This window comes from Chiroxiphia lanceolata, chromosome 4 (genome assembly GCF_009829145.1).
Source record: "Chiroxiphia lanceolata isolate bChiLan1 chromosome 4, bChiLan1.pri, whole genome shotgun sequence".
NCBI lineage: Eukaryota > Metazoa > Chordata > Aves > Passeriformes > Pipridae > Chiroxiphia > Chiroxiphia lanceolata.
Window position 1 is genome coordinate 61,150,524 of NC_045640.1, and position 26,897 is coordinate 61,177,420.

At 44.1% G+C, this 26,897-nt stretch overlaps 1 protein-coding gene across 1 annotated transcript in view; it reads left to right on the forward strand.

Annotated features, from left to right (window-relative positions):
* TTC29 (tetratricopeptide repeat domain 29) overlaps window positions 1–9,737 on the forward strand; it is a 124,890-nt gene extending 115,153 nt beyond the window's left edge. Inside the window, 2 exon segments of the mRNA XM_032686337.1 lie at window positions 8,940–9,013; window positions 9,386–9,737. Coding sequence (XP_032542228.1) covers window positions 8,940–8,977 — 38 coding nt within the window. The 3' untranslated portion in view covers window positions 8,978–9,013; window positions 9,386–9,737.
* Window positions 9,738–26,897: the final 17,160 nt, after the last annotated feature.

Genomic DNA, 26,897 nt, shown 5'->3' on the forward strand with positions numbered 1-26,897 from the left:
CTCCCCTTACACTGTGGTTGTGGAAAAGATCCAAAAGAAACCAGATCACTCGCTGCTGCTCTCAGTCCCTTGTACTTAAAAGTATGTGCCTCCCCTCAGCCTCATTAAGTGTCTGCCACACTGAGAGTACCTGGTGGTGACTCTCATCACAGCCTCGTCACTGTGGTTGAGGAGTGGAGTGGAAAGGGCAACATCTTTTCCTTTAGGAAGACAATTTTTTGCCTGGTGGATTCTTCTAAGCTCTGCTGTACCTAGAGCAAAACAATGTGATTGGTATGGCATAATTCAAAGTGAATTTAAAATTCCTGAAGTCAAATGTTTTCTAAAAAGATCTGGTTTGAAGCAATTTGGCAAAGCTGACATAGCCATGCTAACTTCAGTGAACTGCACTGGTTGCATCACTTGAGAATTGGGCCCAGAGTAGCCAGAGCATTTATTTTTAAATTCTAGCTTCTACTGGCATGTTCTTGAAAGTCTCTGTAGTTCTATAACTTTCTAAAGCAGCTCACAAGTCTTATGCTGACTGCTAATAAAACAGAAAATCCATTTCCATTTTTCAGTGTAATCTTTTTTTCATGCGAATCTATTTCTCATCAAAAGAAGTGGTTGACTGGCGTGAAAGCTGGAGTTCTCTACTTATCTGTGAAGACAGAAGACAAGTAGTGGCCTTTCAAGTTGTCCCATGTTGTCTGGAAGAACGTGGCCATAAATTCAAAAACTAAGAGGGAGAAACCAAACACTCTATGTTTCTCTGACCAGTGAAAGTATTGTTCCCAATCCCTGGTGAAGAGAAGTAGGTCTGATCTATGACTGTATGATCTCAGCGAGGCAGGCTGAGACAAAGGACCTTCTCCAAAGTGTCTGTGGGAGAGGTATCTCCCATAGCATTATATCCGTGACACCACATGTGACTGCAAGGACCCTGCATAAATCAGGACCTTTATTTCCAGCAACTGGTTTTTTGCTGGTTATTTTTAAGAGATAAGTAGGAGCACTTTTTATCAGTCTTAGAAGGGGACTTCAGCTGCTACAGGGAACAATATTCTCCCCAGACAACCTCAGTCACAAGAAAACTGATACTTCCATAAGGGAGTCCGTATCTACTTTTTAAAGAACATAATCTTCCAGACACTTCCCTACATCTCCTTAGCCAGCGACAATGCACTCATGCCTAAGGTGCACTAGAAGATGTAAAGCTAAAGTCAAGTAAGGAGAAAAAAAATCTCCCCGGCATTCTTTTTTTTTTTTGTCTTTAGCAGATGCATTGCTGGATTTTCTCTGCCTCACTGGCTTCCATTTCTGTACCTAGATGATACCTTTGGCTAAGCTCTTGGAAGATGGTTTTCCAGGCAAAAACCCCCACATTATAGAGATCTCAGATTTGTGAGCCACCAGGCAGAGTAGTCACTGGAGATGCTAAAAGTCTCAACTGCGAGGAGGTCCTCTTACATCTAATTACAGAAGAGTAGGTACACCTTTAGAGGTCAGAAAACACAGAGCCAAACCAGAACATAAAGAATGAGATCTGCAGAACAAGAAACTCTTAACAAAACTACATAGAATGCTCATATCAAAATAGGGAGATAAAGTAAAAAGAACTAAAATCAGAGATACTTGTAGTCAGAGCAGCCTGATACTGTATTTGAATCTCAGTATCCTAGTGGCATGAAGTTAAGCAAGAGGACATGTTTAAGTAATCTGTGTTCTCAGCTTTCCCTCCCTTGGGACACCTGTGAGGAACCTGAATTTCAGAGAAAGGGGTGCTAAGCACTCTGACAGCCATGTCCTTTGAAGACACACCGAGCTGCATATTCAGAAATAAATATTACACACTGCCAGTGTGTAGTATTGAGCTCCTCTTGTTCAGTGGCATGTTTTCCTCCATGGGTAGGAGATGGTGTTTACAAAATGCAGGTATGAAGATATGTCCTGCTATCCTGTCTTGCAGGTTCTAATTGTACCTTTACACCAAGTCCTTAACAGACAAAATGCACTATGTCTATACGAGTAAAGGATAAAGGATAAAGTTTTGTGTGTAGTCATGCAAGAAAGTTGCACAGTAAGTGCAAAAAGTACATTCTCAAGCAGAGTACTGAACAGTTTTACAGGACAAGGATTGTAGTGATTTGGGGGAAATCAGCAAGAATTTTTCAGTGTAGTGGCTTTGGTGTGAATTGGTGTCAGAATTGTCACTATGTCTGAAATCTGTGTTTTCACATCTACTGTATTGTAATTATTTCCAGAGCACCTGAAATACCTAGCTTTGCTTTGTTTTAAAGTGAATAAATGATAAAATGATAATTCTGCTCACAAATTGGCAACAAATATGCTGCTTCTGTTATGATCAGTATGTTGTCAGAAACATCAGTCCACTTAGTGTTTCTTTGCCCTTTGCAATGAGAATAAATTTCGTTCATAACTCCAAAGATATATGTTAAAACTTCTGTGCATATATCACTGAGGTAGACACATTTCTGTAAAAGTCTGTAGGAATATATCTGAAAATACTGGCAAAAGTTCTCTGAGACTGTAAAATAGCACTTCTGTGAGCAAGATAAGGGTTTCCTTTCATAAGGATTTCTGAGTAGCTTTTGGGCTCAATCTTTAGTGATAGCTCATGCTCTCGGCAGAGACAGAGGTAGTAGAAGTGTTTTTGTACTGTTTGTATGTTCTCTCCTCACCAGCTCCTCAGGGTAGCCAAGGGCAAGTCTAGCTTCTCCAAGAGCCTTTGCTTGGAAGTTTGCTTTCTCAGCAGGTCCCTCTGGGACTTGTCCTGTCTTTAGGAGAGAGCAAGCAGGTTCCAGTTGTGATCTTCATTCTGAATCTGGACTGGGGAGGGGTGGTAGTGAAAGAAAAGAAACCCTTCTCTGGGCCATCTGGGAATTCTCCTTTGCTCTGTGGAAACTTTAAATAATCAGCTGGGCAGATGCTCACCTGCTTTGTGTTGCTGAAAAAGTGCCTTTGACTGAGAAAGTTTAAAGACACTGAATTGGAAATATTGTTTCCCTAATTTCTCCCTACCTTGGGTTGGAGCAGACCCAGAGATGAGATGCTGTATTGAAATTTTAAGCTAGTAGTTTGGATTTTATGTAGAATTTGTTGATAGTAAAGGTAAAACTATAAACTAAAAACTGGCAGCTGTTTTGTTTCTTTTTTGTTGGGTTTCTGCATGTTTGAAGTGATCTTCTTGATGATTGTTTTTCAAAGCTGAATACTCTGTGTCATCAATATTTGTGTAGAATTTTTCTGATCTCTAACTTCCAGGTGTACAAAAGACACAGTGTCATATTTTGACCTTGAGAAAAATCTTTGGTTTTCTACCTACAGTCAAAAATATGACCTGTTATTTAAAATTAATATTCAGCAAATAGTTTGTGTAAAGGATGTTGCTATACTATACTGTCCCAGACAAGAGTATAGCAACAAACAGAACAGAAAAATGTAAGATCAAGAGAGATTTCCACTGTTGTACAAATGTCTGGAACTCACCCAAACTGTGTAAGAGAGGAAGATTAATTTATCTGAAGACTGTTGAATATGAATAAGTAAACAATGGAAGTTATTAGTCAGGGAAAAATTCATATTCCCATTAGGTTTTCTCACCCAAACCAGAAAAACCTTGCACTTTCTTTATAGTGCCATAATCCAAGTATGCTCTTCAAAGCATATGAAATAAATTCTTCTTCTCATTCATAAACTTACCCATCTGTGAAGCCTTTATTCAGAGAAACCTACCTGCTCAAGTGCTTGCTGTAGTTCATTAAAGGCTCCCATTTGTACTCATAAAGACTCATTCATTGCTCTGAATAATATATACCGTGTACTGAAAGAGAACCAACTCTTGATGTTACAATCTAAATTAAACAACTTTGTTTAATAAAAGAAGCACTGTCTCACTTCTAACTAGGCCATAAGCCCTAAGGGCCTTGTATGTGTGTGATTATGTATTTATTTATTTTTGCCAAATTGTCCTACAAGGATCTGAAAGCTGAGTGAACCCAGGTGACTGAATTGTTTCTCTTTCTCTGCCCTCTCAGAAAGACTGAGGCCAGCATGGGCACGACCGTACTGAAGCAAATACTTGTCCATAAACTTATTCTGAAATGCAGTTGGATGATCTCCTGTCTTTTTCTCGGTCCCACCTTCTAACCTTTCTAATCTTGAGAGTTCATCTCTATTATATGTGGCTCTTACAAATGCCCATGATTAATAACTGCTGTGATTCATTAGCCTGTGTTGTTGGTATTGTTTCCCCAATGGGAGCATTTGCTATCTAGGGATAGCCCATGATTACTCTGCCTTATGGAACAGTAAGATGCTTTCAATCTAATGTGCTGTCCATGTTTTAGCATAAAATAATATTAAGGCATCCACATAATGGAACCGTCTGAAGATCCATTTTATTAAGCACTGGAAGAAAATGTGTGTGTGTGTGTGTGTGTGTTTGCATGTGCAAGGGGAATATAATCAGCAAATCTGTTTCACCAGAAACATAATTTCTGTGAGGGTTTCGTGTAAAGACGCAGCTATTTTGAGGTATAGTTCTTGGGACGTGGGGATGAAAAAATACTCTCTAGCCAATATCTTACCTGGTACAATTAACTGACTCAAATTGTATACGGCCTATTCAAAGAAGGAAAAATAAGGAACAGAGGTAGTAGGTTTATTGTATTTATTCCATTTTGCGGGTATTTATTTTAAATGCAATCTACCTTCAAGTACACAGCTGTACTGCTCTTAAAAGATTACTGTTTCGAGTTACTTCACATACCTTAACAGAGCATGTAACCTTTTTACATTATATGATCAACTTTTTGACAGTGCAGGGCCAGCACAGCTAATGGAATAATAGCCTGCAGGGTCCAGCTAAATGATATACGAATATAATCAACCTTTGTGATGACTATTCAAAAGTAATCCCTTTAGCTTTCAACTGCAACATATATTTCAACCGGGCAAAGCCATATGAAGAAAATCTCTGCAGACTCCACTGATACAATATGGCCTTCATATCCCCACAGTGTGTTTGCTGCTCACAGTGAGTTTTAAATTTAAGGTAATGGCTACTGTATATTCATGTGAGCATAGAACAATACCTTTGATTTGTTGGAGAAATGTTACATTAGCTACCAAGGGCCCTATTCAGTAAACTTTGACACAACCCTTATATATGGTTTACTGCTTATTCTAAATGGAATATGCCTGATAAAAATGGTTTGCATGGCCAAATTGTACAAATTCATTAATCTTTATATTCATAAAACCTCCGAGTACAACTACCTCCATTCCAAGTGAACCTAGTCAGGATACATGGTTAAACAGGTTGGCCCAACCTGCTTTTAAAAATGCAATGCATCAATTTTCATTTATCAAGACAGAAAAAAAGTAGGAAGATTGTCTACAAGTGTGTGATATGCATATTGTTGGCAGTAATATTATTTTATGCTCTATCTTTGTTCCTACTCCATCATTCTACAGATTACATAACTGAAAACAGCTGCATGACCTTTAAAAATGCAAGTAATTTTTAAATTACAGTAATGGGTTATATCTCATCAGCTCATTACACCAACGTGATAATATGTTGAGATAGTCTTGCTTTCTCTCCCTTTTGTGACAAAGATGCAGTATTGGCTAATAGTGGATCTGAATATGTGGAATTAATTCTGTTAGAGGAAAATATATGTAATGAAAACACTGTGTTGCCTTGTATTACTACTTTTGTATGTACAATATAGCAAGAGTTCACTCCCATTAACAGGAGTTGCAGATGTGGCCTTGTTTGCATGTGTGCACCTGAAAACATGTAAAAACATAATGGCACTGTTATCATATTTTGTTTGAGGTGTTGTGTTATATGTTATGGGATTACATGCCACTTGAATAAGCTGTCTATCGTGCAAGAGTAGGAGAGGCTACGGGCTTTTCTCCTGTTTGTTTGCCATGTCACTTCTTGAGCCAGCACAAAACTTGTGCATCCTCAGCATCCTGCAGCAGGGAGTTCCAAGGATAAGTTTACAACGAACAAAGAAGCCCTTCCTTTGTATCCAAGGCCACCACCTGCTGCTTTCAGTATATCCCACCTCATTCTTTCATTGGAAGAGACAGTAAAAAATGGTTTCTAGGTCACCTTCTGCATGCTACCCTCATTCTTACTTTTGTCATCTCCTTGGAATATTGTCTATTTTTTTTCCAAAGCAGTTTCTGCTGCCCAAAACAGTAGTGCTCTTATGACTTCATCACTTCTTGGAGCTTTCAGTGAAATTCTTGTTTAATAGATTCCAACAGTCTCTGAACAGTGCAAAACTTGGATTTGAATGCTCTCCCATTGCATGGGCATGCAAGTTCAGGAACACAGGTGTTGCCTCTTTCATTTTCTTTATAATCTTTTGAGAGAATGGTGCCTAAAATTCCTGTCCTCTCAGGAGTTAGTTGTAGCTTCAGTCTTTGTACGTTTTGCAGGCTTTCATTCTTTTATATGACTTTTCATTAATTATATCGTGTAAAGGTCTTGCAGCCCTGCATTGCTTTTTCCCAGGAACATAATGAAATAACATGATTTTTGGAAGTGTAACATTCTTTAGATAGGCACACATAAACAGCAAGAATAGAGATGCCAATTCTAGCCACACTGAAAATTCGGTCAGACAATTTTAATTATATTTTATCAACAGCAGTGGTAACATGTCAGGAACATTCTATTATGATTAATTGTATTTACATGCTATTAATACATATTAATGTTTATCTCCACATTTTGCACAACACAATAAGATGTGATCTGTGATGGTATATATGTATTATCATTATGAATATGAGATGCTTTTATTGTTCCCAAATAGCATAGGCCAAACAAATGCCAAGAAAACATTTATGGCTCAGTATTCCATCAGTTATCCTTGATACGCTTATTATATGCTGGGAGGGCAGAACTGTTAATCAGGCAATAATAGCTTGGTGTCCAAGTGTGAAGGCAAAAGGCCAAAAGGTGCATGAGAAAAGCAATTTATGCTCTAACTCCCCATCTGTCACATACACATCCCCACAGTCTTTTGCATGTGCAAGATAGGTCACAGTCAGAGACACTTTTATGTGAATTTACTTGGAAATACGTGTTACTGTACCTGGTCACATTTTGGGCTTGAATCACCCACCTGTCTGGCACCACTTTTTCGACAAAGAGACTCCTCTAGAAAGAGCAGTAGCTTACACCAGCTGTGCTGGTGTAAAGCTGGGACAAGCTGGGGTGGGACAATGTAGGTCTGACCCCTGTTGGCACCTCTGAACTGCCTGGGGATCTCGGCTGCTTCACACTGTTTGAGTGCCTAAACCAAACCGAGCACAGCCCCTTGTATTCAACTGGGTTTTATTAGATTTCTTTTCATTTAGACAAGGTCTGCTAGGAAATGGAGTTTCCACTGATATAGTTTAGGCCTGGTTTCAGAACATGTTACCTGGAATAATTACATTGTTAAATACAGAGTAAACCACTAATGTACGCAGTGCCCTCATACAAAATGGGACTTCATATACAACTTAACACTAATTCTCAGATATTCTTCATAGATTTGCTTATCCTACTCCTACTTGTATACTGTGGAGGAAGTGATAGTCAGCAATTATACTTAATAAAAGCCTATGATATGATGAAACAGAAATCTTATTGAGTCTTGAGTGGTCCAGTAGCTTTAATCTGTTCCAGATATTGCACCAGCAGAGACACTGCTTTGAACATTATTTTTCATCCCCACCAGAACTGTGTAAATGTATTTATTTTGGACATGAATGGATGCCATATAAGCACCATTGGTATTGCTGAGACTGAAAGACAAAGTCCAGTTTAGGCATCACAGGTAGTGACAAACCGAGGAGGATCCAGTTAAGGATTATACAGAGGTCGGAAAACATGAGTTCCTTTCAAATATTGAAGAGACTGGATTTGCACAGCCTCAGAAAGAGAAGATTAGAGAAAGGAAAATGGTCTCTCAAGCTATAAGGAGTTATTATAAAAGAAGACAATGTTCCATTGCTTTTCATGTCTACCAAAGGTAAAACAAGAAAAAAAAATCAGTTTAATTTGCAATAAATATTTATCTTAAGTATTAGGGAAGAAACTGAGCGATAAGATTGTGAAGCACTGGAACAGAGAGATTAGGGATGTTGTGAAACAGCCTTCATCAGAAACCTTTGAGAATAGATGTCAGGATGGACTAGATATATGTGCACTTCCTTCATTTGAGGAGGTGAACCAGATCACTAGTTCCCAAAATAAGAAACAACCCCCCAGGGATGGTGTGGCTGTAATCAGGCAGAGGGAGGTGTGCTGACAAAGAGTCACTGGGAACAGAACAGAAAGCACAGCAAGGAGGTGGGAATTTGGTATGAAAATGGAGTGAGGAAGGAACAAGGGTGAGCATCACAGATCATGGGAGCAAAAGAAGTTTATGGCTGTCAAGAACTGCAGAGTTAAGCCATGGCCTCCCAGCCACCTATTCTTTAGATCATATCTCCTGAGAGGTGACAGCCTTTCCTATTCAACCTCCTCACCCCACTCTTGCTTCCTGCACTGCTCACTTCTTCCCCTGCATGGTCTTCTTACTACCTGCCATCTTTCAGTGCTCTCTTTGCCATCAGCTTCTCCCAAATGCATCTCCCTTGTTGGCTCACTAGCTGGTCCCACCTGGACCTGTCCTGTAAAACCAGCCCGTTGGAGAACTGCTGCACAGGAGTGCAAGAAATAAAAGCAGAAATCCCTGTCAGTGTTGTATTTCTGGGATTACATCTTATGTGTCTCACCTTTGTGTTGTCTTAGATTTCTTTCTCTTGTGACTTTTTACTGTGTTACATGTTTTTCAAATAAACCTTCCAGGGCTTTTTACCATTAAGAGTGTTGTGAGTCTAAAACACTAATGCACTTTTTTTTTTTTTTTAAATAACAGAACTTGATAAAGAAACAAGTGCCTCAAAGCCTCTGTGAGCCTCTGTCCAAGACACCAGTTCTAGTTCCTTCCTGGTATGGTATTTGTTCTTAATTCGTAGTCTTTATACCAATATGCTGATTTTTGCAAGTTGTCATTGCTATCAACACTTAACCTGATTTTGACAGGAAATCACACATCACCTCTATTTTACTTTGTCCAAATAACAATATTTTTACTGCTCATAAATGAATGAATTCACACTTCCCTCAGATTTTTTACATGTGTTTTAGAATTTAACTGCCTTTGATCATGTAATTGCTTTTAATTTACAGACATAAGCCTTTGAGACAGAAAAAAATCTATTAATCAGATGCTGAACCCAAGTATAAAATATGTAGATATTGATATATATACATAAACTTATGACATTTTACTATTTTTCTATTTGCTGTTTTTCATTCTAGAGGATGCCTCCTTACTGACAGAGGAGCTGATAGATGTATAATGAGTACAGGAAGATCCTTGAGGAGACATGCAACAAAGTCGGAATTTCAGCAGGGATTTTGTTGTTAAAATGGGAGCACAGTGTTGCAGTACAAATATCTGAGAGCTCTAAGATATATTATGACTGAAACGTGGCTTCAATGTGTATTACATGTTTTTATCAAAAATAGCTGGTGTTGTTGAAATAAAAAAAAAAAAAGAAAAAAGAGTAGTAGAACAGAAAGTTTATACTTTGTGTCCCTAATGCCTAATGTCTTCCAAAGTGTCAGTATGCTCCCGTTAAGATATTAAACATCATTTATGCCTACGGAATGGGAATCCAAGCCACTCAATGACTTGTAAGGTCAGTTTCCAAATGTGTCCAGAGAATTTTTTTTAAAGCCCATATAATTGTCCCTTTCAGAAAAACTTATTCGTAGGACTACCAGTGATTTTATCATGTGTGCTCAATGGCTGGGGTTCAACTGTAGCTTAGAATAGATCCAGCCTGGGCGGCACACTATGGTGCAATTTTGATCTAATCTACGACACAGGTTGGACCCAAAGCACAGCTAAGTTTGTTTAAAGTGTGATTGGGTATACTCATGAAACTGTTGGAAGCCTGTACAATCAAAGCATTTGGAATGCTATTAACAGTCTCAAGTGCAATATCAGTCTATATTCACAGCTGAAACAACTGTATTTAGCAGTGAAAGTGCATCTGGTGAAATACCTGTACATCACATTTTCAGTACTGAAGCCAAAACTCCCCTTTTAGCAAGGCCTGTGGGCAGAGAAGAATTGTCTGAGATTCAACAAAGGCAAATGCACGGGCCTGCATCTGGGGAGGAATAAACCCAGACACCCGTACAGGCTGGGGGATGACCTGCTGGAAACAGCTCTGCAGAGAAGGACCTGGAGGTCCTAGTGGACAACAGGCTGTCCATGAGCCAGCTGTGTGCCCTGGGGGCCAAGAAGGCCCATGGTATCCTGTGGGGCATTAGGAAGAGCATTGCCAGCAGGTCAAGGGAGGTGATCCTACCCCTCTGCTCAACCCTGGTGAGGCCACATCTGGAGTTCTGTGTCCAGTTTTGGGCTCCTCAGTACAAGAGACACATGGAGCTCCTGGAATGGGTCCAGTAGAGGGCTGTGAAGACAGTTGGGGGACTGGAGCATCTCTCATATGAGGAAAGACTGAAGGAGCTGGGCCTGTTCAGCTTTGAAAAGAGACAACTGAGAGAGGCCCTCATCAATGCCAGTAAGTATCTGAAGGGAGGGTGCCAAGAGAATGGAGCCAGGCTCTTCTCAGTTATGCCAAGCAACAGGACAAGAGGCAGAAACTGATGCACAGGAAGTTCCACCTGAACATGAAGAAGAACTTCTTTACTGTGTGGGTGACCATGCACTGGAACGGATTGACCAGAGAGGCTGTGGAGTCTCCCTCACTGGAGATACTCAAGAACCATCTGGACACAATCCTCTACCATGTGCTCTGGGGTGACCTGCTTGAGCAGGGAGGTTGGATTAAATGACCCACTGTGGTCCCTTTCAGCCTGACCCATCCTGTGATTCTGAGTTTCACACCATCAAGGTAAACTAAAATTCTGCTTCTTTCTGATAAATAATCTGAAGCACTGAGGTTGGACTCAGTGTGGAGAATTTCCCATTTTGAGCTGATGACATTCTGACAGTGGGTTCCCCACATGACTTGCAGCATCTGACTCCTGTGGTCTTCACAGTCCTCAGAGGGCATTTGCCTGCTTCCATCACTGCTGGCCTGAAAAAGAGTTAGAGGACAGAAGATGGCAGGTATCACATTGCAAAATATACATAAAAACAAGATTGAAACCTTTGAATTTTATTTAGGAAAATTGATGCAAGCTTTCATAATTTCATGTATTAGAAAACCCCTTCTTTTAAACTAGATAAGCAGAGCTTTGTGACTCCCAATAGCCAACCAATCCTTCCTTTAAACGGAGCTGTCCAGATTCAGAGTTTGAAGCAAGGTCCATTAGACCTGTAATCAGGTTTTATGACAGTCTTTGAGCAAGCAATAGCTTTTGCCATAGCAATAACTCAATTCACAGTTTTCTTCAGGATTGCAAGCTGAGTAACTGGTTGACATGTGACAGTAGGATTTCTCCCTGTTAAGGAATGGTAAAAATGTATCATTAACCAACTCTTATTAGACTATTTTTGATCAAAATGCTGTATGCATGCAAAGTGGTTACAAATACCTCAATAATTTTATTATTTTATTTAGAGGTCTTTATTTTCTGAACACCAAGCTTATTATAGCAATGTCAATTCAGAGTGCTTTTGCAAGGCTGAAAAGTTGTATAGAAATGTTCCTACATGCAATTATGCACACACATAGGCATACAAATCTCTTTACTAGAGTGTTAAAAAGAGCTAAACATTTTATGAAAACCAGGAAGAGAAACAGGAATATGCATTAAATATAAAAGCCATCTATATTGTTTACCCCTGAAGTTTATCCCTTTTATTTTAATGCTATTGATATGAAATAAGAAAAACATGATAAAACCAATACAATTTCATAAATAATATCTTAAAAATCACATTAATCTACGAGGTCTTCTGCTCTTGAGAAGTATAGCATGACTGCTTGTAAGAGATTACTATTTTTAGATATTTGGAATTTGTTTTAGCAGAATATTGTTGAAAGAAATGACATATTTGAATTTGGCCTTCATAGTAAAAAAAAAATTATAACATGAACCATGTAGACATTCTACAAAGACAATTAGCAATTTGTCAAGGACAAGTTTCTAAACTCTTAAGGGCTTTTAACCTCATATAGATTTCTGCAGCAACTGAACATTCTGTGTATGTGTCCCCAAAGTTATTGTGTAGTCATATTAAATAGCACTCATGATCATCGCTATTTTTTGCCAATCTTAGCTTGTTACTACTTGATAACTCTTGTATGCTTGTGAAAAAATGGTCATGCATCAATCCTCTAGAGCATTAACTCTCCCATACTTTTTAACAACACTTTTTGTCATAAAGTTTTTAATAAAAATAAGGGGAAATGTATCATCCTATAATAATGTAAATGTGAGTTCTGTTCTTCAGAGGCAGGAAGCTTTGGGAGCAAATTATGCTTATTGAGCTAAATGTACCTGCCTCCCATCCCAGTAACTATTTGTCTGACGAGTAACTCTCAGTCTAGCAGAGTGCAGGCATTGCTCTGCTCCTTACAGACTTTTTTCAGTGGGAAAATTATGGCTCTGCTTCCCCCTTCAAATTAATGGGGCAAGGAGGTTAGGCAGGATGTTGCTCCATACATTATACTTAGGACAGGATCCTGGAATAAACCTCTCAGCTGTTAGAAACTGTCAGAGCTCCGTGGGTCATGGCAGGCCTCGGTGTAACACCTCACATGCTCCAGCTGAAAGCTCAGTGCTCACTGGTACTCGGCTGTGGTATCGACCCACTGCTACTTCAGAAGAAAAATCACCACTTTCTGAATTACCAGTGCTCTCCCAACATTTTTCCTTTGGTGATCTCTTGTCAGACATAGTCCTGCTTATAAGATCTGCTGAGATCAGAACTCGAATTAGTATAATAGAACTTTTGTCTCTTTACATGAGAGGTGCTCTAATTCTTTTTAAGGGGCTCCTCATAGGGAACAGTGTTATTCTCCACTCTGCCTCATTCTTTATCATTGCAATCCTTCCTCCACGTTTTCCCAGAAAGCATCTAATCCCCTGACCCTTAAGACTTTGCAATCAGAAAGGAGGACTCAAGCATAAGAATTGCAGTTACAAGTTTTTCTGTGCTCTGAGAAATTACAGGCATAGTTGACTTTAATGAAGTTAGGAAAGCAGGCAAATCAATTTAGCCTATAACACCAATTGTCTGATTCAAACACAAGAACTTGTCAAACATATTATAGCAGTAAAATCTGTGAATAGTCCTGAACTGTAATATTGATGTCTCTAAAATCTACATTTTGTGGGTGCCTAAGGTATGCAAGGCTGACAATTAAGATTGCTTTTTGAATAGGGTTTTAGTAGGTTTCACTGTGGATATATCAGGTAGTATTGGCTACCAATTCATAACAGAGAGGAAGGATTCTGTTTGTAATTATGAAAAGCATGTTTTCTGACCATTAATAGGGTATATCTTGTTAATTATGATGATATATAAGGTGTTTCACCTATGATGCTATTTAGAAAATTAATGTTTGAGTCACAGAAAGGTTATTGCCCTTCTGGAAGGAATCCATTCATCTCTAAATAGGCCATCTAAATATAGACTAAGAAATACACTATATATAATTACCTAGAAATAGATGGAATAAATAAGATTGATGATAGGTATTACTAAAGCCACACTTTAGTTTCCTACTAGAAAAAAGTAGATCGTAACTGCAAGAAACAATAATATACATGTAAAAATGCAAGAAATAGGTTAAAGTCTTGAGTAGTTATGTGAGGTTCAGCTATTATATATGAGGTGAGAACTCATCAGCCTTCAGAAGTGGTGCACGTCAAGGACTTTGTCCTGAGATTCGGTCAGGTATTTCTGAAGACAGCTCCTACAAAGAAGAGAATGAGGACTTCTTGGGGTTTTTTTAACAACTATGTGTCTTGTTTGACAGCATAACTTCATAGCCTCTCTATATTTGCCACACAAATGCTTACAGGTAGATAGAATGCATGTGCTGTCTTTGAAGATAAACATGTTAATGAATATTTCCATGTGTGAGTCTTCTTTTCACGCAGGCATATCACTGAAGAGTGACGCTGAGCACAGAGGAGCCCAGGAGCTGTGATGGAGATAGACTTCTCCTTCTAAACATTAAAGGTTCAGTTTTTAAAAGTACAGAATAAAAGCTCGGAATGGCTGTTGGTGAAGCAAGCTCTCAAGCAGAGGAGGAGAAAGAGATTCCTTCAATTGAAAGCCTGCTGTTTAATCTTAATTCATTTGTGGGATGGACAAAGTGAGCCCCAGATTCAGAGCCACTTGCTGCAATGCTGGCTTGGAGGGATTAATCTCAGTAGATGAGAAGGCAATTGAGTAACTACAATCCCGACCCCATCCCTGCCAAATGAGTAGGTTTGTCTCACCAAGGTTAACAATGTGTGTTTTGTTACCACATGAAAGGCAGACAGACAACTTTCCAGCACAGCTGACCTGTGTGAGATGGGACGTGCTGGCCATGACCCTGACTCTCTGGGAGCTCAGAGTCTGCAACCCCTGAAGAATTACTCAGGCTCTACGTAGGATCTCAGAGGATGGGAAGGGGGGGGGAAGTCTCAAGTTGTCCCAGCAGCTACACATTCTCCAGCTCAGTTCTGCAGCTTGGTCACCTGCAGCAGGGATGACATGGGACAGAAAACCAGTAGACAACAGATTTTCAGAAGCACATGGACAACTGGGGGACTGGGAGTTCAAGCATCCTAGGAGTGTGTGGCAGTGGCAATAGCTGCTGGCTCCCACTCAGCTCCAAATCCAACTAGGATTGCTATCTCCTGCACCAGACAGATGGATGAGAGGTAAGCCTTGTCTCTGGGAGGCAGTTTCCTCCAACACCAGCTTTTGTAGCTGTCCCACTTCCTGATCTGGGACATACTTATCCATATACAGAGGTAAATCAGCTTTGAAAGTCTCTTACCTCCTACACTGAGCAATTCTATCCCTGGCAATATTGCTCCCGGGTCTTCCTGGACTGTTTAAGAAAACATTGTCCCATCTGGCCACAAGTTCACAGTTTGTAATTGTACTGACTTAAATCTGAACTTAACCACAGCAGTGCCCTTAAAAACATTTTCAAAGAGCCCTCCCTGAAGCATGGTGGTCACTGTTATTTTCTCCTGTTTTCTTTCATAAGAGTTATCTGCCTCCCGGCTCCTCAGCATCAGTTGGCTGAGAAAATTAGACACTCTCCCTTTCCACATGAGTACCAGGAAATCAGTTTCCCTGGCATTGCTGACTGCTTTCTGGGCAGAGTGGGCTCTTGCCAAGCTCACAGTACAGATTAAAACAAAATTTATTTATGATAAGGGAAGTTCGGGATTACCTGGCTTCTGTCTCCAGGCTTCTCTCTCACAGCAACCCCTTTAACTTTTACATTCTGAATTGCAATGAGCTTTCACGTCTGCTGAGCCCTGATACTCTCAGAGGAGCTCTGAGATATTAGAATATTTTGATGAATTAGAGCCTTTGCTTTTACTTCACCTCTACAAACCTCTGTTCTGGAAGAGCAATATCACCGACGCGTTCACACTCTGCAGCGCATTTGGCAGAAATGGCCAAACAACTGCTCGAGGTGGGGACAGTTAAGCAGAAAGGGGTGAGGATTTAAGGCACTTAGAATTCCTCCTGTCACACTGAATCCTGTTCATGTGAGAGGGAGGGACGGGTGAATCTGGCCTTGCAGTGTGGGCCTGTAAAACGTGACTGCTCCCGTGCAGGTTGCGCAGTGCTCTAACGCAGTCGGCAGCTCCCTTTGGTGGGAAATGCTTTCTTTCTTAAATGGTAGCAGAGCTGGGGGCCCTACAAAAACAATTCCATCAGTGCTGGCACTGCATACTCTGAATAACTGAGAGGCAACACCCCACCAAAGCTTACTGATGTGTCTGTGGGGAAGGCTCTCATCAGCCAGACAGTTCATAACCTGTGTGTGAAACCAGCCTGGACCAAGCCAGTCCAGTCTCCTGAAACACAAACCTGCAGACTGGCAAAGGTGACCGTGTAAGGAGCAGGACACATGTCAAGGATCAGTGTGAATATTTTAAGTGCAGTAGGAGCCACTTAAACCACAAGACATGGGAACTGTCTCTAAGATAACTTATGCGTACAAGGCTTGGCACAGTCATAAGGGACCAGGAGTGCTGTGCTGGTGCAAGCTGTGCCCACCCACACACACCAAACCACCTCAGAGTAGGTGATGTTCAATCAGTGTTGCTGGTTGTGGTCACTCATATAACTCATATTCTAGGTTTTTTTCCTCTGTGTTCCTGATTAGAAAATTCAGGACAGTGGAACCTGCCTAGAAAATTACTGAGACCATCTGTGCCAGAAAACTTGGTAGTTTATACAAAGTAAATAAAAAAACAAGCTGTAACAGTGAGGAAAGTAGAAGAATAAAAAACCTAATATATTTGCAAAAAGCATGCTTGCCTGAGTCACCTGCACTGTTTCTCCCAGATCCCATGTCCCACTGTAGGGAGCTGGGGTATTTCCATCAGTGAGACAATGCACTTTTCCCTTGAAAGCTGCTGGGTTTAATCTCACCATCAGATGCTGTGATTCATTTCTGCAGTCCCTGTTGTACGTTTCTTAATATCAGACATGAGTGAAATATCTTCAGGACTGTGAGACTGGAGTTAACTATTTTTTCAAAGGAAAAAGGTGCAGAAATATATAGGTAGTCTTCATCACATCTGAAAGAGTCTGTGAAACCAAACCCAGACTCATGTCATGGTATTCAATAAGTAAGCCAGAGGCTCACTAAGTGAGACCTTTGCACCTCTAAAGCAGAGTCAGTTTGGTTCAGTCTCAGTTCAGTCTCATCTCAGAGCATCTGTCCCAGCACACAGCTGCCTGGAAGTGGCCACACCTGGTGAGTGACAGCCACATCCCCACAGAGGAGAAGGCCTACACCAGCTACAAGGCTGTGCTGCGTGCTGCATGAATTCATCCTCCACAACACGAGTGGATGAAAAGTTTCATGTAATAGTTTAGGGTTTCTCTCCTATGAGACCAGCGCTTGTACACAGTCTGCTTTAAATAAAGTCATCATGTGCATTGTCTCAAAATATTGCATAGGTCAAGACTTAGTCCTTCTGAGAACTGTGTTCAATGAAGACAAGACGAAGCTCTTTTACTTTTCCCTCTGGTTTCTGAGCCTTTGAAGACTGTTCAAGGTGTATGCTAAAGCTCCTTCCTTCAACAGCTTTCCTGTAACAGAAGGACAGGTCAGCTCTCGACTCCTGAAGCAAAGGCTTCAAAGTCTCCAAGGTATTGCAAGCTGAACTAAAAATCTGCATGTGGCAGCCCTGAATTATGTGTCATGACACCACTGCTTCCTGATGGCTGTACTGCCTTTTGAATTTTTACCTGTAAATCATCTTCAACACCTTTGAAACACAAGTGTTTGTAATGATGCCATGAGCTGAAAAAGTTTATTTCACAGTTTAAAGCGATCCTGCCATCTTTAGCTGTTCTTTTGCATCCCTGCATGGTGATAACCCATCTGGGGGTAAGTACTTTCCGTGATTTTGCCTGGTTTGCCATGACCAGTTCCATGGTTGGGAGCCTGATTCTCTTTTCTTGTCATTTTCCACATACAGCATTGCAGCATTTAAAAAAAAAAAATCTGTTTTCAGATAGGTGGATGTTCACACCAGAACTCAGTCAGAATCTGACTCCCCAGCAGAAAGGCTTTGGGTTGAGACCCAAATACAAATTACAGTAAATCTGAGATTTCTGAGCCCGCTGTGTTCTTTTCCCATTTGCACTTTCTTCACCAATTTTCCTTAGACCTATTTGCTTCCTTCTTCTACTTCATTTAAAGTCTCCCCTCTGTCTTCACAATTTCAATTAACATTTGGTTCTGCAGAACCCAATTCACCCACTCCTCGTTTCTCCTGCCAAAACATTGTCATGTGCAGTTTCCTCTTTATGAGGAGCCACCATCTCCTTTCTCTGACCACCTGAAACCACTGACTGACCAAAGGTGAGCCACCAGAATGATAGTGGGTTTGTTTGCACTGTGAGGAAAAATGAAACTGTTCTGTACTGCTGAAAAGCGAATGCAGAACTTGGCTTTCTGCACAGGAAAAGTGGGTAACTTCTCTTTATCTGTGTTTATTCTTGACTTCACAACTGTTTTCCCCTGTTTGCAGGTGTCAGCAACCCTTGAGACAGCAGGATTTGCTCTGTATTGCTATAGCCTGGATTTTGGTCTGTCTAGTTTGCTTCATAGCTTTCCTTTTTTTTATCCTTGTATGCCTGCCAAATGAAGACTTGATTCAGATAAGAAGTAAAGATGATGAGCTGTTTCAAATTAAACTTTGCTGCAAACATCTGATTTCTAAAAATTCCATTACAACCTCAAGAAGAATGAAGGTACTCAAGCCTATAATATCACTGATCTCTGTACACCAGCTGCTGCTAAATGTAGCAGCAAACTCTGCCCTTCTGAAACTTGGACCTTCATCTTCAGGCCTGGCTGTGGGCTGTGCTAGTGGATCTGTGGATCAGAGCAACCCAAACAGTTGTAAACTGGTAGTGCTTTTACCCAGTATCATCCACAACTGCCTCCCCATTAATGCTCTCTGCCTGGAAGCACCCTGATGTCTCCTTAATAGGGGTTAGCATTATTTATAGCGATTTACAGGTGTGCTGCTAAAAGATGGAACTGTAAATCACCTCAAATGTTGTTCCATGATGAAGTGCCTCTACATTATTTAAGAAATTGTCCCAATGTGACTGAACGGTGCACAATGGAAAAACTTGCCACAGAAATGTGATATTGAAAAGGCCACAATGCTGCATATTTAGTTAAGATTTGTAATTGCAATTTACGTTCCCCTGGCAGTTTTGTACTCCAGGAGTATTTCCAGCTGCAGCAAAGTGGGGTACCTCTAACCAGGGGTAGTCAGCAGGGCAGTACAATGACTTGTTATGTGACACTGTTATGCAGCTGGCTTTGCAGAGATATTTGGCACAAAAAATATCCAGTTGCACATGCGTGTTTTAGTTACAGCTTACTGCCTAGGGTGTAAGGTAGCAATGTGTTTTTACAGTGTATGAGAGTGATTCTGCCTCAGTAGAAAGAAGATTGAGGTGTGATGAAATGCCAGCCAAAAGTGCCTACAGGTACCTCGAAATAAAGAACTACACATGTTCTGAGATGTTGGTTTATCGTGTTTGCCCTTAATCTGAGCACAGTGCTTTCCCAGATCAAGGGGAGGCTTGTAATTTTGAAGTGATGGGAAAGGTGGAGCAACTTCTTCTTCCTAGAAAGCCTGGACTGAAAATGAACCACATTCCCTGTTATATCAGTCCTTTCTCCCATAATTGCAGGTCATTTTTCCTCCTTCAGATGTGCAGGTACCATTATGTGATCAATGGCTTCTGATTTTTCTCTACTCAACCAGGAACTGTTTAAAGGTTGTCATGCCTAAAACATGCACCCAGTTGAAATCTCACTGGGTGAGGTCTGACACAAAACCTAATGGAGCAACCCAGTCAGCTGCTGATTTCCTCTGGGCAAGAAAACTTGTCTGCAAACACCCATAAGGGCAAAGAACAGAAGAAGGGATCTGGAGGGGTGAAGGGAGGTTTGGTGTCAGTGGTTCCTTCACAGGGATTCAGAGTTTGGAGGTGCATGAGTCAAAGGGTCTTTTCTTAAGATAAGAAAAAAACAGCCCCAGCAGGGCCCCTATTGCTTTTTAAGGAGTGACTTTTTCAATTTAACCTTTTCACTTTTCCCAGTTAAATTTTAACACCAGTCAGAGCTCTCTTGATGTGAAGTCCTAAAAACTATGGGTAAGGATGTTAAAAATGTTGCAACAGAAATGAGGTGTCTCATTTTTTTTTGTGGGTAACAGGGCTGTTTGTGTTCATCTTATAAAACCAAAAAAAGTCAGTCCATTGGGATACAGCATTAAATACATTGTCACTCCCCCCCAGCCTGGTTTTTCCCTTTTCTCCTTGCTCTCTTCCACTGGTTGCCACTGCTACTGCTGTTTGAGACTGTGACATGTATGAAACAGGACTATTGCAGCACACATAAGCCTTGGATCTTGGACCATGTGTTTTCCTTCACAGAGCACCACCGGCACTAGAAACCTTGTCAGTGATGTGTTTTGCAAAAATAAATAAATAAGGGAGCGAATGAAAATGTCATATACATAAATATGCCACAATAAGTTTAGTCTTTGGATCAAAGTGCTCAAAACGACAGAGCTTTGAAACAGAAAGGTAGGAATCAAAATTACACATCCCTGTGTATCAGCTCAGGTGCCAGCTGTTTAACTGAGGCGTACATGCTGTGGCTGATTAAATGAAAACATTTTAACAGCTGTCTAAAGAAGTAAAACCCTCTCCCCATCTTCCCGGGGCTGCCTCATGCACCATCCCCATGGGCTGCCCTGGGGAGCAGCCACTTGGCTCCATCCTGTACCTGCCCTGTCCCTGCTCATTGGCACCCATGTGGGGGCTGCTGGGCATACAGGGCTGCTCTGGGATCATCCAAAGGACAAGAAATAAGATCCTTGGCAAGGTCTGAACCTCACTGAGCCCTGGTGCCATCGACTGGCAAACCCTCGTGTGGGCAAGAGCCCATGGGCAGCCTGGCTCTAATCCAGGCTATTCAACGAGTTAAAAATAATGCTGGCTGGTTCAGGGGCACAAAGCAGCTCAGCAGGTTGAGGGAAGAGGCACCGGTTTTCATATCCAGGCCAAACACAGCCCGACCTCCCCAGCAGGGAAGAGGCTTTATTGAAGAGAGAAAGCTTTAGGTAAGTGGTGGGTGGTCTCTGGTGGCTGTATCCCTGCCAGTCTGCAGAACCAGCTGGGAGCCATTCTCCAGCCTGGGGCCAAGCAGCACTGCGTGACTGCTAATTCCCTTCCTCTCTTCCCCTGCCTCCCCGAAGCTGTGTGGGCACAACCAAACGGCCTGTTTGGAGCAGATAATGTTCCCAGCCCATGGCCAAGCATTACATTGGCCAAAGACAGCACTGTGAAGGCAGAGCCATCCGTGGCCAGGCTGGTGTCCTGTCCTACTTCATTCCCTGGAGTAGGCACAGCCAGGAGGTGCTGACCTGTGATGCTAGCCCAGGGTCTGGGAGGGCTGTACTGGGTGGCTTCCCAAGGATCCCGTGCCCTCAACTACACTGGGAGGATGGTGACACACTTCTTGTAGTGCAGAAGTTGCCACAAGCCCCAACACTGGGTGTTAATGGTGTCCTCAGCAGGGCACCATCTGGGCTGTATCAGCTGTCACCACTCTTCAACACCCCAACCATAGGAGGTATTTCTCCAGCCTTTGTGAGCAGACAAGGGATTAACCTGGGCAGAGAGACAGGGACCAGATAGATCACTGTTCCACCAGCCCCAGCCCACCACTGACATCCACCTCGGGTCTGCCTGCCAATGGAAGCTGAAAGGGAGAGTGGTTTACATTGCAACCAGGTGAGACGGTAACAGGCAGCCACCCCGGCCATCACAGATGAGCTGCATCCATTAGCAAGGGGATCCTAGCTGAGCCTCCCCCAGGGAGTGATGCCTCTTCTCTGAGGAAGGGCCAGTAGGAACAGTTTGTGGGCATCTTTGCATAACGTATTAAAGTACAAGAAACTTGGGAGAGTTGCTATCAAGCACCAGGCGTATACATTCACAGTCATTTTTAAAGGCTGCATTTTGAGAATGTATTCTTAAAGAATCTATATTTGTAAAATGAAGAGCAATCAGGAAAGAAATTTTACAACTCAGGATTGTAAAAACTATTTCAAAATGTGATATCTTTTCCCTTTCTTTTTACACAGCATCTGCTGTGTGTAAGAGTGTGTGAGTATGTTTGTGTGCACCTGTGGGATGGAGGCTTTTATTATGCTGAGGTTTGCACAAGCCCTCCTCATCACACTTTTCTTTGGCCCGTGGCCCTTCATGCTGCTGCCTGCTGGCTGTTGCCACACTTGTCACTGCCAGAAGGCCCCCAAGAGTCACAACCATGAGCAGGGTGCACACAGGACACGGTTCATTCACTGATGCACAAGTTCTGCCCACAAAATACAGCAAGAAATGGAACTGCTTTTCACTTTCTTAAAAGCTGCCACCACTATTGCCATAAAATGTTGTCATTGTCATAAAATGATTTTCCATGGCTTTCCCCCCCTCATGGGTAAGCCTATCTTTGACACCATGTTTTTAATGGTTTTACTAAACCCAGACAAAGCTATCTCCTTGTAAAATGCCCTCCCCCAAAAATGTATGTACTCAATGTTAAGTTCCCACCTACTTTCACAGCTTTCCCTCCAAAATAATGTGGTGACACAGGCAAGAGAAAAGCTGTGATGGTTCTGAGCGAGAAGATGGGTAAGAAAGGCAGTAAGCCTTTCTCAAATCCAGCAGGCCACGCACACCCCAAGAGGACTCCATCCCCAAATGCCACATGCAAAAGCACAAAGCAAACACAGGCCAGCCACGTGCAGGGCAGCGAGTTACATGTCCTGTATGCTCCTGGTGGTAATAACTATGGGCACATCTGCAAGTACAATTCAACATGTCGACCTCAGGCTGCCTAGTGGCTCTTCATCATGTTTTTGCCCACCCAGGGTGGTGGTTTTTCTCATTGTCCTGAGGGCATTTTTCTCTTCATTTGCCCAGAGAGCATCAGGGACCAGTACAGTGGTGGTGGCTCTAGGACAGGCCTCACGTTGCTGGCAATGACCCTGCAACGTGCAGAAGGTGTATCCAGCTCTTCAGGAGCAGCCCTCTCTCATGTGGGGGCCAGGGCTGTAAGCACTCACACTGCACTGATGGGGCCCTCCCTGGGCTCACTGCCCAAGAGCTAAGGAGGGTTGGATGTGGCCGTGTGCCTGCTTATACATCACACTCCTGGCAAACATTCCCATGGGTTTCAGCATGTCTCTGGGACCGTGCAGGGAGCTAAATACCCGTTTGACACAGGCCTGTGCAAAAGGCCAGTTGGAGCCTCTGTGGGGTGCAGGGGGGGGGTTGTGTTGGGCTGCAGTGGGGTTTGAAAAGCTGCTGATACCCGCACCAGTCCCCCCTGCGACAGCCCCCTCTGCCCTGGCCCTTCACCTGGACACTCTGGGGGTTCCAACAGCAAAGAGGCCTTTCTGATGGGTGGTGAATCCCTTCCCGAATTGCCAGCGCACTCCCCACCGCGGTCCGGGCACCCCTCACCAGAGCCTCGGGGCGGGCACTGCGGGTCTCCATGTCTCATCCCTGCGGGGCACCGGCCCCGTCGCACGCCTGTCACCGCCGCCTCCTCCACGTTATTTACATCCGTCTTTAGCAGTCTAATTACCCGCTTTATTGCTTTCGCCCGGGGGAAGCCCGGGGATGGCGGCGCAGGGGAGGACCCTCCCCGCCAGCCCCCACTCAGCACCGCACCGCCCGGGGGAAGGGGGAGGACACAGAGCTCAGCCGGAGCTGCCCCCTCAAGCACCTGGTTCTGGCAGGATTTCGGGAGGGGAGGGGCCGAGCAGGGCTCGGGAGGAGGCCGGGACGCCCTCCGGGGGGGGGGGGGCGGAGGGCACTGCCCCACAGCCCGCCCTCGAGGGGCGGCTCCGGCGTGGTGCACCAACGGAGGGGAAAAAAAGCGACAGGATAGATGGATTTTCAGATAAGCAGCGGAGGTAATTTATTGGCCTTTATGCTCTTCCGATGGAGTGGGGGGAGAGGTGGCGGAATCGTGTCTGCACATCATTAAACGGGTTTACTCCCCCTCAGCCAAAAGAAGTTCCCCCCCCCCGCCCCGCTCCATCAGGGAGGCTCGTCCCGGACCAGGGCCCGACGCCACCGTGAGGGGCCACCGCGCCGGGGGTGCTGCTCCCACAGCCCCGGGGGGAGCCCCAACCTCTCCCCGCTCATCCAGGTTGTCCGCGGCGCGCTCGCTCTTCCAAACTCATCTAAATTACATCAATAACAGAGCGCACTCTTTAATGAGCTCTCAACTTTAAAGACTTGAAGGATATTAACAAGCCGCTTGACAAATGGTGCTTAGAAGCACATTAAAGACGCTGCTAATGGAGCGCATAATGACGGCTAATTTTCGATCAGATATAAATTAGAGCCCCAACAGTTATTTGCCTTAAGGACTTTATGTAAATGATCCTGTTCTGTATAAACGGGGAGGCGAGCCCAGCCCAGCCCCGCCGCGCCGGAGAGCGGTGCCGCAGCCCGACGGGGCGCACAACCCCCCCCGCCCCACCGCCGCGCAAACAGCGCGGGGCACCCGCACCGCCGCCCCCCGCACCGCGGGCGCCCCTGTTTCCTGGGGGGGGGGGGGGGAGAAGGAGGAGCAGGAGGCCCAAGGCTCGTCCCGCTCTGGAGCTGGTCGCGGGGGGGGGAACAGCGCCCAGCGCCCGCGGGGGCCCGGCCGGGCAGCGCTGCCCCCGTGGAGAGCTGGACAGGGGCAGGGGTGGGGACCCATCTGCGGAGCCGCATCCCGCACACACACACGCGCTCCCGGGGCTGTCCCAGCTGCCGCCCGGAGCGCTGCGAGCGCCTCTTTTCTTCCTTCGTTGTTTTGGTTCGGGGGGGCGAGTTTTGGAGCAGGTTGTTTCTTTGGGTTGTTTGGTGGGTTTTTTTTCCTATTTCTTGCTTTTAATTCTTTTTTTTTTTTTTTTTGTCAACAAGTGCCAGCTGAGGGCCCGGCCCCGGACCAGGGAAGGCGTGACCTACCCCGCGCAGGGGCCGCGGCTCCAGACCGCCCACTCCTGGCCTTGCCCGTCCCCCGGGATGCTCCCGCACGGAAGAGCCGTGTCAGCAGGTCAGCAACGCCCCTGTCGTGGGAAGGGGGTCCCGGCTGTCTGGGGGAACCCGCGGATTTTCCTTGGGGATTTTTCGACTGTGATTCATGTTATATCCCCCACCTGCCCGCCCCGCTGACTTGCAGGGTGTCCTCCTCTTCCCTCTAAACCCCTCGTTTACCTTTGCGGGGCGCGCTGAGCCGCCCCTGTGCCGCTATCCCCTCCTGCGCCGCCGGGCTCCCTCCTCCGGGAGGGCTCGGGGGTCTCACCTGCCAAAACAACAATAACAATAAAGGAGGGAGGGAAACGTTGTCCCTTCGTCCTCCCCGGCCCGGTTACCGCGCCGGGACCACAAACCAATCGGGCTGCCCTGAGAATCCGCGGCTGCTGGGGTCTACCCCGAGACAGGATTTGGGAAGCAACAAACGACGACTCGCCCTCATCCTTAGCAGTGCAGGGACCGGGGCTGGGAAGGGGCGCGGGGGTTGCGCGGGCGCGGAGGGCCGTACTCACCCGGGCGGCCCCGGGGCTGCGCCTCCTGCTCTGTGCTCGCCGCCCCGATCCATCGATTTGTTCCTGGAAAAACGCGGCGCATTCTTATAGCAGCTACGAGCAATTAATATTGCATTAACCCTATAAAAAAAAAAAAAAAAAAACAAAGAACCAACCAAACAAAAAAAAAAAAAAAAAGAAGGAAAGGAAAGGGGAAAACCCGCACCCTGGCAAAGCCATCTATTATTAACGCGAGGGTAATTGGAGACCCGAGACGTGGGTGTGTGCGTGTCGTGGGGCAAGGCAGGCAAACACAGGCGTGACAGTGTGGCGGGAAGGAAGGGGAGCCGAGGGTGGCTAATATTTAATTTCAGGTCTGTGGTTTTCTAATTCGAGATTAAAAGCAGTCACGTCTTTGAAGCCAGACACTTGGTGTAAATGTACAGTTAAAATATTCTATTCCACAGTCCCCAGGCAGAGCTCTGCTACTCCCAGGCTTCATTAAATTTTAATTATCATCCCAGACTGGAGCAAGGAAAGAGGGGGAAGACTGTCCACCTAATTGCAATTGATAAAGGCAAAGAAGCCGAGATATTTTTCCTTGCCGTGCACGCACAGCAGTTGTTGTTGTTGTTGTTGTTGTTGTTGTTTTAATGCGGGCAAAGCCCGGCGAGTGCAGCGTGAGCACCTCCACCTATAGATCTGCTGTTTACAAAAGACGCACGTGAAGGAAAGCCGGGAAGTGATGCTATAGATGGGTGTTGGGGGGAAAGGGGGGGTTGCATTAGCTCTTGGAGAAGCTGGCGAAAGATCAACAGAAGAGACAGGGACCCTCTCATTAGAGCTCCTCAGCTTATTGTCTCCCAAAACAAAGCCCGCCAGTGCCTCAGCCTTTCCCTGCCCGGGCAGCGGAGGGGCTGCCCTGGTGCCCGCCCCGGTTCTCTCGGATCCCAGGCACCTCTGCACCCCCACATACCACACGACCCCCTGGCTCTTCCATGCCTTTTCGTTTGTTAATAATGTGCAAGCGTGGGACAGGCAGGTACTGGGAGAAGTCGACTAATTGCCCCAGGTTTTTAATTTGGGAAACTAGAGAGCGATCTATCTCCGGGCAGTAAAAGGTAAAATATAAAACCCACCGCGTTTGCTTTCTAAGCAGCTTCCTATTATCACATCGCCACTTAATTTTATTTCCATTCTCTCCAAGTTAAATAGAAAGCCGAGCTCACAGGGGAGCTGCCATGTGCCTACAGACTGGGGATGTCAAGCAGAGAGACTCACTGTGCAAAGTTAATTTCAATTCCCGAGGAGGATTTCACATTCTCGCTCGCTCTGACCCACAGTAATTAGCTGAGATAACTAATGATTACTTACTTATTCCTTGTAATTATCTGGATTTAATAATTCGCTGTGTAATTTATTAATTCGCCCGTAATAGCCTTTAAGTGAATGGCTCATTTAAGAGGGCGAAGCGCTGGTTCAGGGGCTGTTCGCCTCTTGCTGCCTGCGCCTACTG